We start from the raw sequence: 15,554 nt of genomic DNA, 5'->3' as shown, positions 1-15,554 counted from the left end.
CTTAATAGTGGCAGGTGGTGACAACACATGTGAGCATAGCACTGTAGAGACTTGTTGAATCAATATGTTGTACATTTGAAACTCATGCAACATTGTGTGTCAACTATACCTTAATTAAAAAAAAAATTAAAGACATTGTTTTAGAGATCTCCGTGGATGTAAACATGAATCACATAGGCCTTGTCTTAAAGTAAGGGTTTAAGTGAGAAAATTCAGTTCAATCAGATTAGAGAAAACCTTGAAATTACCAAGATTATAGCTTTGCTAGGGAAAATTAATTTGTCAACAGTGTCTAGGAAGGACTAGTATCACTTTTACAGCCACAAAAATCAAAGAAAACACTACTGTTATACAATCACTCTGAGAAGTTCAAAACCTATGATCTATAAACCTCAGCAAACTGGCAAACATAGCACAGTTGGTCTTTTGGAGTATACATCAAATTGAATGGAATCATGCTGGGAAGACTGAGGTTCTTGGTCTTTCTTAAGGGTATTTTTCTCTATTTACCTGGGTTCTGCCCTCTAAAATAAAGAGCAGCAGTAGACTGAAATCACCTACTGTTTGAGAACACATGGCAAATGTAGGACACATTTTGTTCAACACATGATAAGGTAGGTACCTCTTTATCCTTTATGTCACTGCCAGGGTAAACTGTTCCCAGTGTTTAGTAAATTATGTGCTGTATTAAAAATAGTATGAGCTCATTATTCATTATTTGTAGTAGAGGACGAAGTTCCTGTGTGTCTCCAACTTGACTACTTACAACAGAGAAATGGTTTTGATTTATTTGGACTAAAATATTTGGGAGTATAGTGGAAGGAGGGTAAGAACGTCTTGCTGATTTTACCCATTAAACATTCTTGGGCAAACCTAAGAAATTACTCCACAGGATGGATCTTATATTCATTCAGTAGCCCAAGTTTGCAGCAAGGAGCAAAATTCATCATCTTAACTCAGAGCAGTCTTGTTATTTCAATATGGCTGTTTCTATTTATAAAGTTACACAATCAAGTTGATTCCTTCTTCCTCCCTGTCTGAGACATGGTTTTACAAAACACACACACACACACACACACACACACACACACACACACACACAGAGTCATTACATAATTGCATCGCCAGGAAATCCAAGCATTGTTTTCTGGTAGAGAGTAAAAGATTCGCACCTTGACTTATGTCTTACTCATCCTAAAACACATCTGCTCTTTGGGGCACTTTCTCCTGGCTGAAGAATTTGCTCTGAAGTTTTACTACATTCATTAGAAGGCCGTTTTTGCTTTTCTGACTATTCCTGTTGCGGTTTTACAGATGTCCTGTAAATGAAAGCCTGCTGCACAACAGGAAGGACCCACTGCCAAGTCCTCTGGAAAAGAGCAACGCATCCACGAGAGGATCCAGGTGGTAAGACATTTGAACAAAAGCTGTACACAACCACATTTGAAAAGAAGAAAGCAAAAGACAAGGCAGCCATTGGCACTCACTCTAACTCTCTGTTCAACATAATGGCAGCTGCACCAAATGGATATGTGTTCATGCAAGTCAATGTGGTGACAGGGTGGTGTCTACGGGAACTTTCCTCTGGAAGGCAAAATAAGCTACAAAAGGGACAGAATGAACACAGGGATAAAAGGGCAAAGACTTTCTTGCAATTTCTTAAAATGGTAAATTTGATTAAAATTGAATTATTGTTTTTCAAGGCTCGAGGAGAGAAAGGGATGTATCAGTGCTGTGATACCCACACTCCACGTAGAAAGGGATGTATCAGTGCTGTGATACCCACGCTCCACGTAGCATCTTTTCTCATATATCAAGCAGAATGAATTGTAGATAAAGTTAGCACCTGGGGCACTCTTTGCCTAGAAGGACTCCTTTNCTGCTGAATTCTCTGCAGCATTTTATTTCAGTTGGATTCTATCTTCTCCCTTTTAATTCTCTGAGCTTGATTTACATAAGCCATACATAAGGGCTAAACAAAATGTGCTTCCTGACTAAGGGAATTAATTTTCTGCCTCGGATAAAGAGACAAAATGTGATGCAATTCCTCCCTTGATTTTAAAATGTTTTGTTATCTTGAAGGCAACTCTCTTCATCCAATAAAAACAGAGAAGGAAAACGGGTGACCTTAAAAAAACATATTTCTGAAACCTAAGATTCTCACACACACAAATGCCTCTGATAATTCTGGGTGTAGACAGATGCTCTCTTCCTTTTTGTGCTTCCCAAACATTCTGTCAATGGTCTATTGTTAAAGTGTGGACTTTCTCCCAGACCACATCCTGTCTGTCTTATAGAGGAGAAGCATGCCACTGAAGGAGGCTGAAAGTCCTGTTCTTTGTGGTCTAGAAAGAACTAACTGCACATACCTCAAGGTATCACTACATTCAACTCAGGGCCCATAGGACTCACGCTGAAAATTACCTGATGAGCTCAGAGAACTAGGCTTCCTTCGTTTTATTGACAACTCTAAGTCTTCCACACAAAAGGAAAGAGGACATTCATTATTGTCAACATTAGTTAAAATTGTATGGATAAGGAAGGAGCAAATGAAAACATCAGAACCTCATTAAAAAAACACTCCTGCTTGAAAAACACAGCCTCCATAGAAATTACTTCTAATCTGAATAATTGCAACTTAAGAAAATATATGTTGTTATAGCCGAACAGAGAACTGACAACCTCTGACAATGAATTGTTAATTAAATAAGGTGATATTTTTAAAATGAGTAATAGAAAATATATTTTCAACTACAGAATTAAAATTAATAATTAGAGAATTTTAAAAAGCCAGAATGAAACTAAAGAGGAAAAACAAGAACATATGATTCAGAATTAGGCTAACCATCCCACTTTGTTCTGGACTGCAAGATTCCCAAATTAAGAGATCTGCACTGCGAAAATCAGGACAGTCTTGAAAAAACCAGTACGACTGGTCATCCTAAATGGACTTAATTAAAAATTTTATCTTAATGGTTTTGTATAGAAGGTAGAGATAAGGAGAGAAAACAATAACTAAAATTTGTAATGAAAATGTTGAGAAAATTGTTATACAAATTACATAGGAATGTCTCTATAAATGCCCATAGGAAATATTTCTTTGTACACATAGAAACAAAGATGTGAATCTCCTGAGCAAATATTAGCTCATGATTTAGGGACTGATTAAAACAGTACTTGCTTAACCTTTATGTATGAGCAACTCGAAAGCGCAGATCCAAATATGTAGGTGACCTCCAACTATGATACAAAACATCACAGCACAAATTTGATATATTTGTATATTGCAGCCCTTCCTCTACCATTATCCTTTTCTATTTTTCTTTGCTTCTTGTAATCCCATTTTATTTGCATATGTTTTGAAATCTTCTATGTTGTCTATGCTTATTAATTCTACTAAATCCTTTTTTCAAACAAGGCAGGATCTAAATCAGTGGTTCTAAACTGGGGGCAATTTTTTTCCCCAGGGGACAGACCATGTCTGGAGACATTTTTGATTGTCACAACTGGAAGGGGTAAGTCTATTCTAAATTAAACAAACATACTCAAAATATATAATAAAAGTAATGATTATTGAAAATCGGAATTGTAATCATTTCTGTTTTTTCTAGGTAATATTAATTAAAAATTTAATGTTGACATAAAAAGAATGAATATAAATTTCCAAGAGTCCCAGTTGTTGCAAGCATATTTCCTATGAAGCCTATCATGTTAAAATAAGCATATATATACACATATATACACACACTCACATATATGTGCATGTACATATATATGTGTATATATATACACACATATACATATACATACACACACACAGACACACACACACACACATATATATACATGCACACACACACTTTGCCTTGTGCATGACAAGTATGCAATAAACAGTTGATGATGGCCTAATGATTGGATGAATGACTAACAAAGATAGAAAAGTCACCTAGGATACATGATATATACCCAGAAGTGGGCACTGGAGGGATTCACATTTGTGAAATAGCAGTCTGGTTTTAGAATACAATAGGTCTAGCCTGAATCAGAAGAAAAGAACAGAGAGAACATATTGCTGGAGATGATAAACCTTGTGTTCAATGTAAGAAAGCAACACACAAGTGTGGATATCAAAAATCAACCACAGGAAGGAAGAAACAGCTATAAAAAGCAGATGGTTTAAAGAAAAAGGAAATGTGAAACACAACCCCCAAAATATATGGGTCAAAATAATAACAAAAGGTTCTGGCAAAAATATCACTCTGTAGAAATTCAATAAATTTTCAAAAAAAAAAGCACAAGATTATATTAAAAATATGAGCATTCAGGGACAATGAAGAGAAATACATAACCTGTGTATTTTTTTGAGTCTAAAAAGTGAGCAATTTAAATTGATCCAAAGCTACACAGTAAACACTGTCAAAGAGAAGTAGAAACCAGAATAGAAGCAGTCCCATGTACACAACTAAATTTAAAGACCAATTAAGTCGTTTAGAAATTTATCTTGCATTTGAAAAGAAGTTGTTTTATGTATTGTTTCTTATAGTTGCATACCATGGTCTATATCTGAAAGGATTACCTTGAGTTGCTTCTTTCAATGCTTGTGGTGGGTTTGTCAATGACCCATTCACACATTCCCACCAGGACCCCTTTGGAACCAATTTGCAATGTGCTGACAGAAGCTACATCATGTCTCCAGGCCAAAAGAGCAGGTACTCCCTCACACAACTATGCAGCCACCCATCGGACCAAATCTAGAAGCCAGCAAATGCCTCCCTCCCCGGGTGATGACTGACTCCATCCCGATTCTCTAAATGTCACTTCTAGAATTCACATCTTACACTGCCTTGGCTTTTTGGTTCTCAGCTCTGATGGAGAGCTTCCAGATCCAACAAAAGAAGAATGCTAAAAACTGAGTAATGAAGCAAATAGAAACAAGGCACAGAACCAAGAAAGAGTTGCTTTCAGAATAGAGTTTGGATCAGCAGATTGGAACAGGACAAATTGAAGGTGGTTATCAAAATCATAAGGGGGGAGCAGCCAGGGGAGTCATGACACCACCATGAACATTTTTTATGATACTTCTGTATAGATGCACCCGGTCTATTTTCTTTAAAAGCTGAGTTAACAGAAAGATTTTCTTTCTGTACACTTAGTAACTTGAGTGTAATTATGGTTCTCCACTTATTAATGTATTACGTTTAAAGAGACATCCCTACAGTTCAGGACAGCTTGACAATCTGGAAGACACTTTAGGTTACTTCAGAATATTTTCGATATGGCAAATTCTTGCTTAATCTTGAAAATGTGACAAATTAGGCAGTCTCTGGCTAATTAAATGCTGGCTAATAGTTCACCAAACCATTTCCCTTAATTTCGAGGCACACAGGTAGACTGTAATCCCTAGCCTCTCTTGCAAATGGTTTCATCATATGACTCAGTTCTGACCAACAGAACTGAATGGAAGTGACACATGAAATTTCTCAGTCTCTTATGCAATCTTTCATTTTCTCTGTTTCACTGATGGCTGGTTGGAGGTAGGATGATGGAACCACAAGCTCTAAGGAATCTGGTTTCCTGAGTTATCATATGCATGTGTCAGCAAACTTTTTCTATAAAGGGCCAGATAGTAAATATTTCAGTCTTTGCAGGCCAGTCTCTATTGTAACTACTCGACTCTGCTATTACAGCACAAAAACAACCATAGGCCACACACACACACACCAATGGCATGGTTGTGTTCCAATAAAACTTCACTTAACAAAACCAGGTGCCCGACCAGATTTGACCTATAGACCATAGTTCATCAAGCCCTCACTATATGGAACAGGTAAATATACATAAAAAGTAAATTCCTATTGTGTTAAGCCACTGAGACCTTGAGTTCATCTGTTACAGAAGTTAGCATTACTTTAACACAATGCCATGTTGATGGTTCATAAAATTTTATACATTTCATGATGGAAAACTGTAACCTGTGCACCTCGGGTTTTCAGTTTTACAAAAGAGTCCTTTACAGCACTGAAATATAGCAATAAGTAATGGTCTGTTGTTTTGTTTTGTTTTCTTTTCTCTTTTTTTCTTTTCCTTCATGGAGATTGTGTCATGTTATTTTATTGGGAAAATGGTAAATTTTTACCAACGTTCTCTCATCTGGTGACTTTCTGCAGGCAGAATTGCGACACTTTTTAACAAATCATTCCATTTACTGGGAACAGGGGGAAATCCTGCCATGTATCCAATTAATGAACTCTCCCACAGATATTGAATTTCCCTATTGGCCCAGTGACTAGAAACCCAAAGAAAAGCACTTTTTAAAGCCAAAATGGAGCAACAGTGGGGGTTGGGAGGAGAGGAAGAATTAAAAGTGAATCTTGTCAAAGATTAATTCCTCACTCTTTTTTTTCCCCCATTATGTAACTAAGTGTCCACATAGAGAGAAAAGAATAACATTGACTTTGACTATGGTTTATAAATTGTGAGAGAGAGACGGAGAGGGAGACTGACATAGGAGTCAAACACACCAAGGTTGAAATTCCTGCTCTACTTTAGCACCAGTATGAGTTCAGCTCCTATATATGTTTAATTATAATAATAAACTGGGTATAGCATCCAGAAGGTGGCAGGTACTGAAAAAGTATTAGTAATTATCATTAGTTTTAATTGCTACTTGCTGCCAAGTTCACAAATTATCATTTCCAACTACACTATAAGTTTTTGTTTGAAGAAAAATGTATTTATCCTTCAAGACTTAAAATTTTGTGGATTACTAGTAATTAATAAAGGTACCCAAACATCCAATGCTTATTTTACTAGACTTGTCCCTCTTCCATTGCTCTATAGCTTGGTATTTTAGTCAAAATTGTGCTCTATCACACTCTTCTCTTCTGTATTTTTGAACTTCTCTCCCTTCACTGAATCCATCCACGTTTCATTTCATCATCTTTCTAAAACATAGACTTACTTGCGTCACATTGGCATCCTCCCTCCACCCTCTACAAAGTAAGTTCAAGGAACTTACTGGACATCTAATGGCTGTCTTCCCAATGCCTCAACTCAACTTCATCTCTCTTACTTGCATCCTACCTTCTAGGATTGCTGAATAATGTATATTGTTCCAAACACAGCACAGTATTACACATCTTGGTAAATAACTATCTACTTAAAATGTTCTTTTTTCCAAATATGTTTGGCTAAACAAATTCACCAGTCAAAACATGGTGGGAATGTTATTTTCGCTGTGCATGGAGAATTAATCACTGCCTCCTTTGTCATACTACCAACTCTTACTATTAGTTTTTGTGGTAAACTATGAGATATATTTATAATATTATATAATCAGTAAAGAATGTTGACCACCAACTATATACTAGGTGCTCTGTTGAAATATAGTTTATATGCAATATCTCATTTATTCTTCACAATAATTTTATGAAGTAGTTTATATTGTCCTCATTTCTTAAATGAAGAAATTAAGGCTTAAGTACCAATTGACTCACCAAGGTCACTGGACTAGTAAATATTGGAGCATTCCAAAAAGAGTATTGTGGTCAGCAGATGTCAAGTGCTGCAAACAGGATGAAAACAAGAGCTAAAATGTTAATAAAAATAAATAAATAAATAAATAAATAAATAAATAAATTGGCTAATTAATTAAAATGTTAACCAAGAAGAGATGTCTTTTCAAAAAATATTGATAACCTCTAGGAAAACAGAATAGGAGTTAGAAATCAGGAAAAATAAAACAAACACAAAACCTGGAATAGTGGCACTGAATACAAACTAAACTTTCAAGAAATACATCTGCAAAGTGTTGAAGGAGTGATCATCTGAAACAGATTGAAGGAAATAATAATAATAATAATATTTAAAAATATTAGATATCTGAAACCATAAAACTCCTAGAAGAAAGCAACCTTAGCAGCATTTCTCTAAGTATGTCTCCTCACGCAAGTGGAATGAAAGCAAAATAAAACTACTGGGACTACACCAAAATGAAAAACTTTCTCACAGTAAAGGAAACCTACAGGAAGGGAAACACTTTGAAACAAAAAGGCAACCTATGGAATGGCAAAAAATATATGCAAATGATATATCCAATAAGGGCTTAATATCCAACATAAAGAACTTATACAACTCAACACCAAAACAAACAAACTGATTAAAAAATGGGCAGAAGTCCTGAATACACATTTTTCCAAAGAAGACATGCAGATAACCAACAGACACATGAACAGATGCTCAATATCACTAATTATCAGTAAAATGCAAATCAAAAGCAATGAGATATCACCTCAAACTAGTCGGAATGGCTATTATCAAAAAGACAAGAAATAAAAAGTGTTGATGAGGATGTGGAGAAAAGGGGACCCTCATACATTGTTGATGGGAATGTAAATTGGTGCAACCAGTGTGGGAAACAGTACAGAGGTTCCTCAAAAAATTAAAAATAGAAAGACCATATGATCCAGTAATTCTACTACTGGGTATTTATCCAAAGAATATGAAAACACCAATTTGAAAAGATAGATGCACCCCTATGTTTACTGCAGCATTATTTCCAAGACTGAAGAAATGGAAACAACCCAAGTGTTCATTGACAGATAAATGGCTAAAGAAGATGTGGTATGTACATACAATGGAATATTACTCAGCCATAAGAAAGAATGAGTTCTTACCATTTGCAACAACATGGGTGGACATAGAGGGTATTACGCTAAGTGAAATAAGTCAGCCAGAGAAATAAAAATATCATATGATTTCACTTATATGTGGAATCTAGAAAACAGAACAAATGAGCAAACAACAGAAACAGATTCATAAATACCGAGAACAAACTGATGGTTGCCACAGGGAAGGGCTGTGGGGAGACAGGCAAAATGGGTGAAAGGGAGTAAGAGGCACGGTCTTCCAGTTATGGAATGACCAAGTCATGGGGATGAAATATACAGCATAGGGAATATCATTAATGATAGTGTAATAGCGTTGTGTGGTGATGGATGGTAGCTACACTTGTGGTGAGCACAGCATAAGGTATAGAGTTGTTGAATCACTATGTCGCACACCCGAAACTAAGGTAACGTGTGTCAATTATACTTCAATAAAAAATGGCAAAAAAAAAAAAAAATAGTGACAACCTGAGCGATTTGGAAGCTGAATCTAAAGCACTGTTTCTCAACTCGGTTTGATTTTGCCCTTTCTCTGGGTACGTTTCACAACGTCTGTAGACATTTTTGTTTGTCACAAGTGAAGAATGCTACTGGCATGTAATTAGTAATAGCAGGGAGGCTGCTAAATATTCTATAATAGTAAGACTGGCCCTCACAACAAAGAATTATCAGGTCCAAAACGTGCCAAGTTTGAAAAATCCTGGTCCAAAGGATCCACTGGAGAGGAGGAGACTGAAAAAATAAGAGTAAAGAGATAAGTGCTAGGACAAAATTGGGAAGAAGGAGAAAGGGAGAGGATAATAAAAACGTTACCTTCAGAAAAGCCTTATCAAGAGCTATTAACTTCATTTCCAAGGATAAATAGATTGAAGAATTTAAGTGACTTATCTTTTCAGGATCTAGCAGAAGTTTAAGTCAAATCTTTGAACTCCTAATTTCATGTTCTTTTAACTAGGCACCTAATACATTAAGTTCAAGACTGAGGATAATTGTTGGAGATGTGATAGCATACAACCATGAAGCAATTGTGCTTAAAAATTAGTGACATATCTATTGATTTTATGTTTCTACACATATTTATTGCCTTCCTTTATATCAAAGAAAAGAAACATGTACATAATAGTAGAAAGTTTTAAGAAACTAAGAACATGTTTGACAAATTGGCATCAAATATACATACAATATTGACACTTAAAGAAGAACCATAAAAGTTGTATGAGATTTTCAATAACATTTAATCACTTTTAATTTACCCAAGAATAATTAGTAATTTCATAGTTGAAAGCATGAGATATAATTCTTTAAGGACTTTGGAAAGCACAAACTAAAATAGCAAACGATAGCATTAAAAGGCTACATCTCTACTAACGGTTACTCGAGAGAAATAAATGTACAATATTGAAAAGCTTAACATTCTGCCAGTAGAGAAAATGTTAAAATTCAAGGATCATTACAACATTCTTCATACCATTGCTACCACAAAGGCAAAAGCAATTAAAACGTCCATTAACAGCTTAACCGTGAAACTTGGATCATGAGCCATAACCAGAAAAAGAAATAATCATGTTTCTTTAAGTACAAATAAGTAAATATGCAAGCACAGCAGAAACAGGCTAGGAAGGCGGAACCATCTAGAGGGACCCAAGGGCTGACCTGTGCAGCTGTAGGCCTGGAGAGCTTTGGAAGTGCTACCATGTGAGCAAGCCAACAGGAGTGTCGACAGTCCTCAGCAATCAGGCATCTTCTCCAAGAAGAAAACAGCTGGAAGCCAGAGCCAGTCATCTACTCTATTGACATCTGCTGCTATAATTCTATCATGGGGTTTCTTTTATTTTTTTCTGTTATTTGAAAAACTCAGTAGAGACCATATGTCAACTTAATTGTCTTCTGATATTCTAGGCACTTGAGTACACCAGTGATTTATTTGCAATTCACTAGCAGTGTTAACCAAATATTTAAAACAAACCTTACTAGTCTATCTAGAAATCAAGTCAATCAAAAGTTCTTCTCTCCCACTGACACAGAGAAGTCTTCACTGTTGCAGTGTTACTAGATGAGAGTACAGTCTTCTGGAGGCACACAGCCTTGGTCTGAGTCTCTATTCCCCTACACTCCAGCACTGAAATATTGGTAAGTAATATAACCTCTCTCTGCCTCAGTTTCTTTACCTATGAAATGAGGATAATATCAGTGCCTATATCATAGGGCTATTGTGAGGGCTGATGGACACTCCATAAAGTGTTTGGCCCACTATCAGGCATATAACAAGCCTCTATAAACATTAATTAATATTAGTCCTTCTCTGCTCTGATTTCTCCTAAATATCATTGCCAGTGTAATTTTGTCTCATTCTTACATAAGAGTCTTCCCCAATATCTATCTAATGAAGTCTGCTTCCATGTATAATCTGACCCAAACCTGTTCCTTTCCATAAACATTCTCCTCAAATTATAATGGTTTACTCACTGGGTATTCTATGTAAATCTCTCCTTCAAGAAATGCTTTTTTTTTTTTTTTTTCCTATACCTGCGTCCTATCTGCCCATTGAATACCGACTACTTGGTGAAGTCTTTCCTGAATGCTCCATCCAAATAGGATTTCTCTCGCGCCTAAAATTGACAAAAATATTGCCCTCAATAGCAATCCTATTCTTACAATATATTTGCTTGTATATATTGCTATTCATATTTTTTTAAATATTCAATTTAAGGCTTTAGGTCTCTTCTGTTTTTAAAGCATTAGTGCTAACACCCTGTGAATGTAATCTTAAGAACATATCTCTACCTTAATGGTCCTTGCAACTGGTAAAGTAAGAAAATGAAACAAATGTCCATACTAACATGGACAAGGAGAGCACTGCTCTTTCAAGAATTTCCTTCAGACCTCCCTAACTGGATGCAAACTTTCCTTCCTTTTAACCTCCACAACAATTTGTTTATTCTTTTCTTTGACTTTTGAACTGACTCTTAAGAGTTGGTGAGATTTGGGAGATAGGGTATAACTAGAAAAAAAATACTGCAATTACATCATGAAGGGAAAGTACAATGTAATAAACTTAAACAAACAAAGAAACAAAAGCTTTGTAGGAACAAACCTAGATTTAAATTCTGGATTTTGGTACTAGTTAACCATCTGATCTTATGTCTCCTGCTCTGAATTTATTTCTGTGTAAATGTGGATAATAAAGCCTTCTTTGAAATGTCATGAGAAAAAAATAAGAAATTTCCCATAAAGAACAAGGTCAGTGCCCAAAATTATTTTCTATTATAATGTAAAGTATCTTGAGTTTGCATAGGTAATCAAAAAGGGAAAAGATGAGTGGGCCCAGAACTGGAAAGAAATTGAAATGACAGTAAAAATGAGAAATAAAACAAGGTGGCAGACCAAGCTGGAACGAGGCTGCGGAATGAAAAAATAAGGCTAAGGTCATAGGTATGGCCAGGGGACTTTCATGAACAAGGATGTCTAATGCTTAATTGCATGTGATTTGCTGAGCTGTAACAAAATTGAACCCCCTTTCTTAACTTTAATCTCTTGATTCTTTTTTTTTTTTAAGATTTTTAATTTATTTATTCGACAGAGATAGAGACAGCCAGCGAGAGAGGGAACACAGGCAGGGGGAATGGGAGAGGAAGAAGCAGCCTCCCAGCGGGGGAGCCTGATGTGGGGCTCGATCCCACAACGCCGGGATCACGCCCTGAGCCGAAGGCAGACGCTTAACCGCTGTGCCACCCAGGCGCCCCTATCTCTTGATTAAGTAAAGTTTCCAATGCAAAGTGACTCTCTTCCTCATTTGGATGAATGCCCAGGAAGAATGGAAAAACCAACCATATGAAGAGAGACATTAGAAAATTCAAAGAAAGTAAGAATTCAGAACAAGAGATAGCTAGAGAAAAACATAAGACCTTGAGGTATGGTGATGGAGATTCCAAATGTATGTAGCATAGAATCTGGAATTAAAGTTATTTATTTGTTAAAAGACAGTGAGACTAAGCACTCTGAACAACTTGGGATACCCAGAAAGGAGATATCTGGAAAACAGTAGCTAGATGGAACTACAATAGAAGAAGAGGTGCCAACAATTAGAGTCTGGAATGGCTATGTAGTCCTTGGGATTGTAAGCAGGCCAATTGGATGTGGAAGAATCCTTAATGAAGCAGGGTCTGTCTTTCTAATTGAATAAAACTCAATTATCCACTGAAGGCAGAGAGATAGATGCCACAAACTGATGGGCAAAAGAGAGAGACGGATTCCCTGAAAATTTCAAGAAGCCACCCTACCAGCTATGGACTGCTTACTTCCAGATATCCTTTACATGAAGGTATTAGGCTAAGCAAAATAAGTCAGTCAGAGAAAGATTATTATCATATGATTTTTCTCATATGTGGAATTTAAAGACAGAGGATCATAGGGGAAGGGAGGGAAAAAGAAAGTAAGATGAAATCAGAGAGGGAGACAAACCATAAGAGACTCTTAACTTGGGGTAACAAACTGAGGGTTGCTGGTGGGGAGGTGGGTGGGAGGATGGGGTAACTGGGTGATGGGCATTCAGGAGGGCGCTTGATGTAATGAGCACTGGATGTTGTATGCAATGGATGAATCACAAAACTATCTCTGAAACTAATAATACAGTATATGTTAATTAATTGAATTTAAATTTAAAAAAGAAGAAAAAAATGAACTCCTGTGCTGTTTATTCTATTGTTATGTTGAGTTTTCTACTATTTGCAGTCAAATCTGATTATCTCTAATACAACTTTCTTGGTCATTTCTGCTATTTTCTTCAGTTCTATTTTTTCAAAGTTTATAAAAATCTTAAAATGTACTTTCTTGACATTTAGAAATATTCTGAAATGCTGACAAGGCATTCTTTAAATTTGTTTGAAAAAGTTTTTAATCTGATAAGTGGCATGTTAAAAACATCCCCTAAATACAACATTGCTTACCACAAAGTCTTATTGGAATATCAGATGGGTGATTGATATGTTTGTTAACCAAAGAGATGAACCATAATTCTGTTGGAAACAGTATTTATGGTGCACAAGTCTTAGGCCAAGGCCATTTAGCAAAATGGAAGTTTGACTAAACCTGCAGATGAGAGTCATGGTCAGCAGAGAAAAAGGGTCTACCTATTCTTTCCATCTAATCCTGACAAGTCATTGTGGGTACACAGAACATTAGAACAGAACTATGTGGCATTTACTTTTAATTATTTGTATAAAGTTAAATATTTTTAGTCTTTTGTTGATAATTTATACTTCCCTTCTTTTACCCTGAATTGCTTACATTGGAATGAGAACTATAAGCCTATAATTAATTATTTTTAACTGATTTTTCTTGTGTGCTTTTCTAATGTTTTCTTAAAACACAAAAGGAATAATATAACTTCAGAGCAAAAAGTACCTTAAAAATCATTCACTCCAAGCCCTCTGTTTTATAGACTAAATGATCCAAAAAGACTAATAAATTTAACTAAGTTTTTGTCAGAATAATTCTTCATTCATTCATTCATTCATTCATTCATGTATTAATCCATTCAACTACTCTTTAATTCTGAGGCATAAAGCACTGGGCAGAGGGAGCTGTATCACAGTATAAATAAGGCCCTGCTATCTGCATATTTTCAATTCAGTGAGAATAGAAAGAAGTCATCTGGATAATTAAAATACAATGTAAATAATTGCGCTTTAAGTATTACTACAACCAAAGAATCACAAGACAGGAAAGGAGGGGTTAGGGGTAGCTAGCAAAGAATTTAGGGAAAAAGTTGCATTTGGCTGTTCCTTAGAGGATTTGAACAGGTGGAGATAGATGAATGGACATTTCAGACAAAAGGGGTGGCTTTCTTTTTAGCTTGTAGATTGGATTTCAACACGAAGTTTTTTTGTGAATTGTTTTAGAATTACATTTGGGTGGGAAAGGAAAATCAAAGCAGTCCCTAAGCCAGAGGTGAGGACAGTAACTTTGGAAAGCTTGACATCATACTTACTGCTGCATTAAGAAGTGGTGTTTCTCAGGCTACAAATGGATCTCCCTGAAGTTTAACAACTGAAAGGCTATGCAAGCCCTCAGCATCTGGAGAAAATGACTGCAGTATGGCTTAGAAACTAAGAGCTAGGAGCCACTGCTTACAAAATATCATAAATTAAATGACTAAAAAGATGTCAGTAATAAGTAAAACAGTAGGGTTTCAATTTACAAGTGAAAATCCAGACAAATGTGCAATATCAAGGAAACTAATATTTCATTTTTGTTCATATTGCAATGAATTAAGCAGTCTAAGATACATATATTCAAACAGAAAGTGTTTAAAACGCAAATGACATTTAGAAAAAAGTGATGGCATCTATATTGACTTTTACAGATAAATCTCCTTCTTTTACAATGTAATATGCATGAACAGTAGGTCCCTTTTTCTCATATTTGTGACTGCTTATGGTTATTAGTAATAAAGTGCTAAGACTAACCAGGCACTTTATCAATAAGTAGTACTAAGTGATAACAAACATGCATTTTCAGAGAAATTTGTCAATGACATTTGCTACAACTATAAATGATCAATACTCTTTTACAAAAGCTAAATATTTAGCTTTTCAGGTACACAAACTACTTACTTTCTTACACCGGTGTTCCTCTACCACTTCCCATTTCACAACATGCTTTATATTCCACCTACAAAGAAATCTGCATTTTAGCTCTGTAAGTCTGCAAGTAACCTTCAGCCACTAACCTTACTGTCTTCTGTCTCTTTAGCTTTTTCTTGGAGGGGTTTCTTCTCTCCAAATTCACAGGTTGAGTTTAATGTGAGCTGACAAGAAAGCATTGAGCTCTCTGTTTCAGTAAGTTCCAAAGGTCTTGAAGAATAGGGCTGTGACCCAGCAGTGTCCA

The 15,554-nt window shown here is 35.8% G+C and overlaps 1 protein-coding gene across 2 annotated transcripts in view; it reads right to left on the bottom strand.

Moving 5' to 3' along the window:
• NAV3 (neuron navigator 3) overlaps nucleotides 1-15,554 on the bottom strand; it is a 340,442-nt gene that overhangs the window by 324,240 nt on the left and 648 nt on the right. For both annotated transcript variants that reach the window (XM_008684333.2, XM_008684334.2), the window contains exon 1: nucleotides 15,397-15,554. This exon is cut by the window's right edge and continues 648 nt beyond it. In XM_008684333.2, coding sequence (XP_008682555.2) covers nucleotides 15,397-15,554 — 158 coding nt within the window. The remainder of the gene's footprint in view (nucleotides 1-15,396) is intronic.

The sequence above is a fragment of the Ursus maritimus genome, unplaced genomic scaffold (genome assembly GCF_017311325.1).
Source record: "Ursus maritimus isolate PB19 unplaced genomic scaffold, ASM1731132v1 scaffold_21, whole genome shotgun sequence".
Lineage (NCBI taxonomy): Eukaryota > Metazoa > Chordata > Mammalia > Carnivora > Ursidae > Ursus > Ursus maritimus.
Note: the sequence above shows the minus strand (reverse complement) of the source record. Positions and strands in the feature narration are given on the sequence as shown.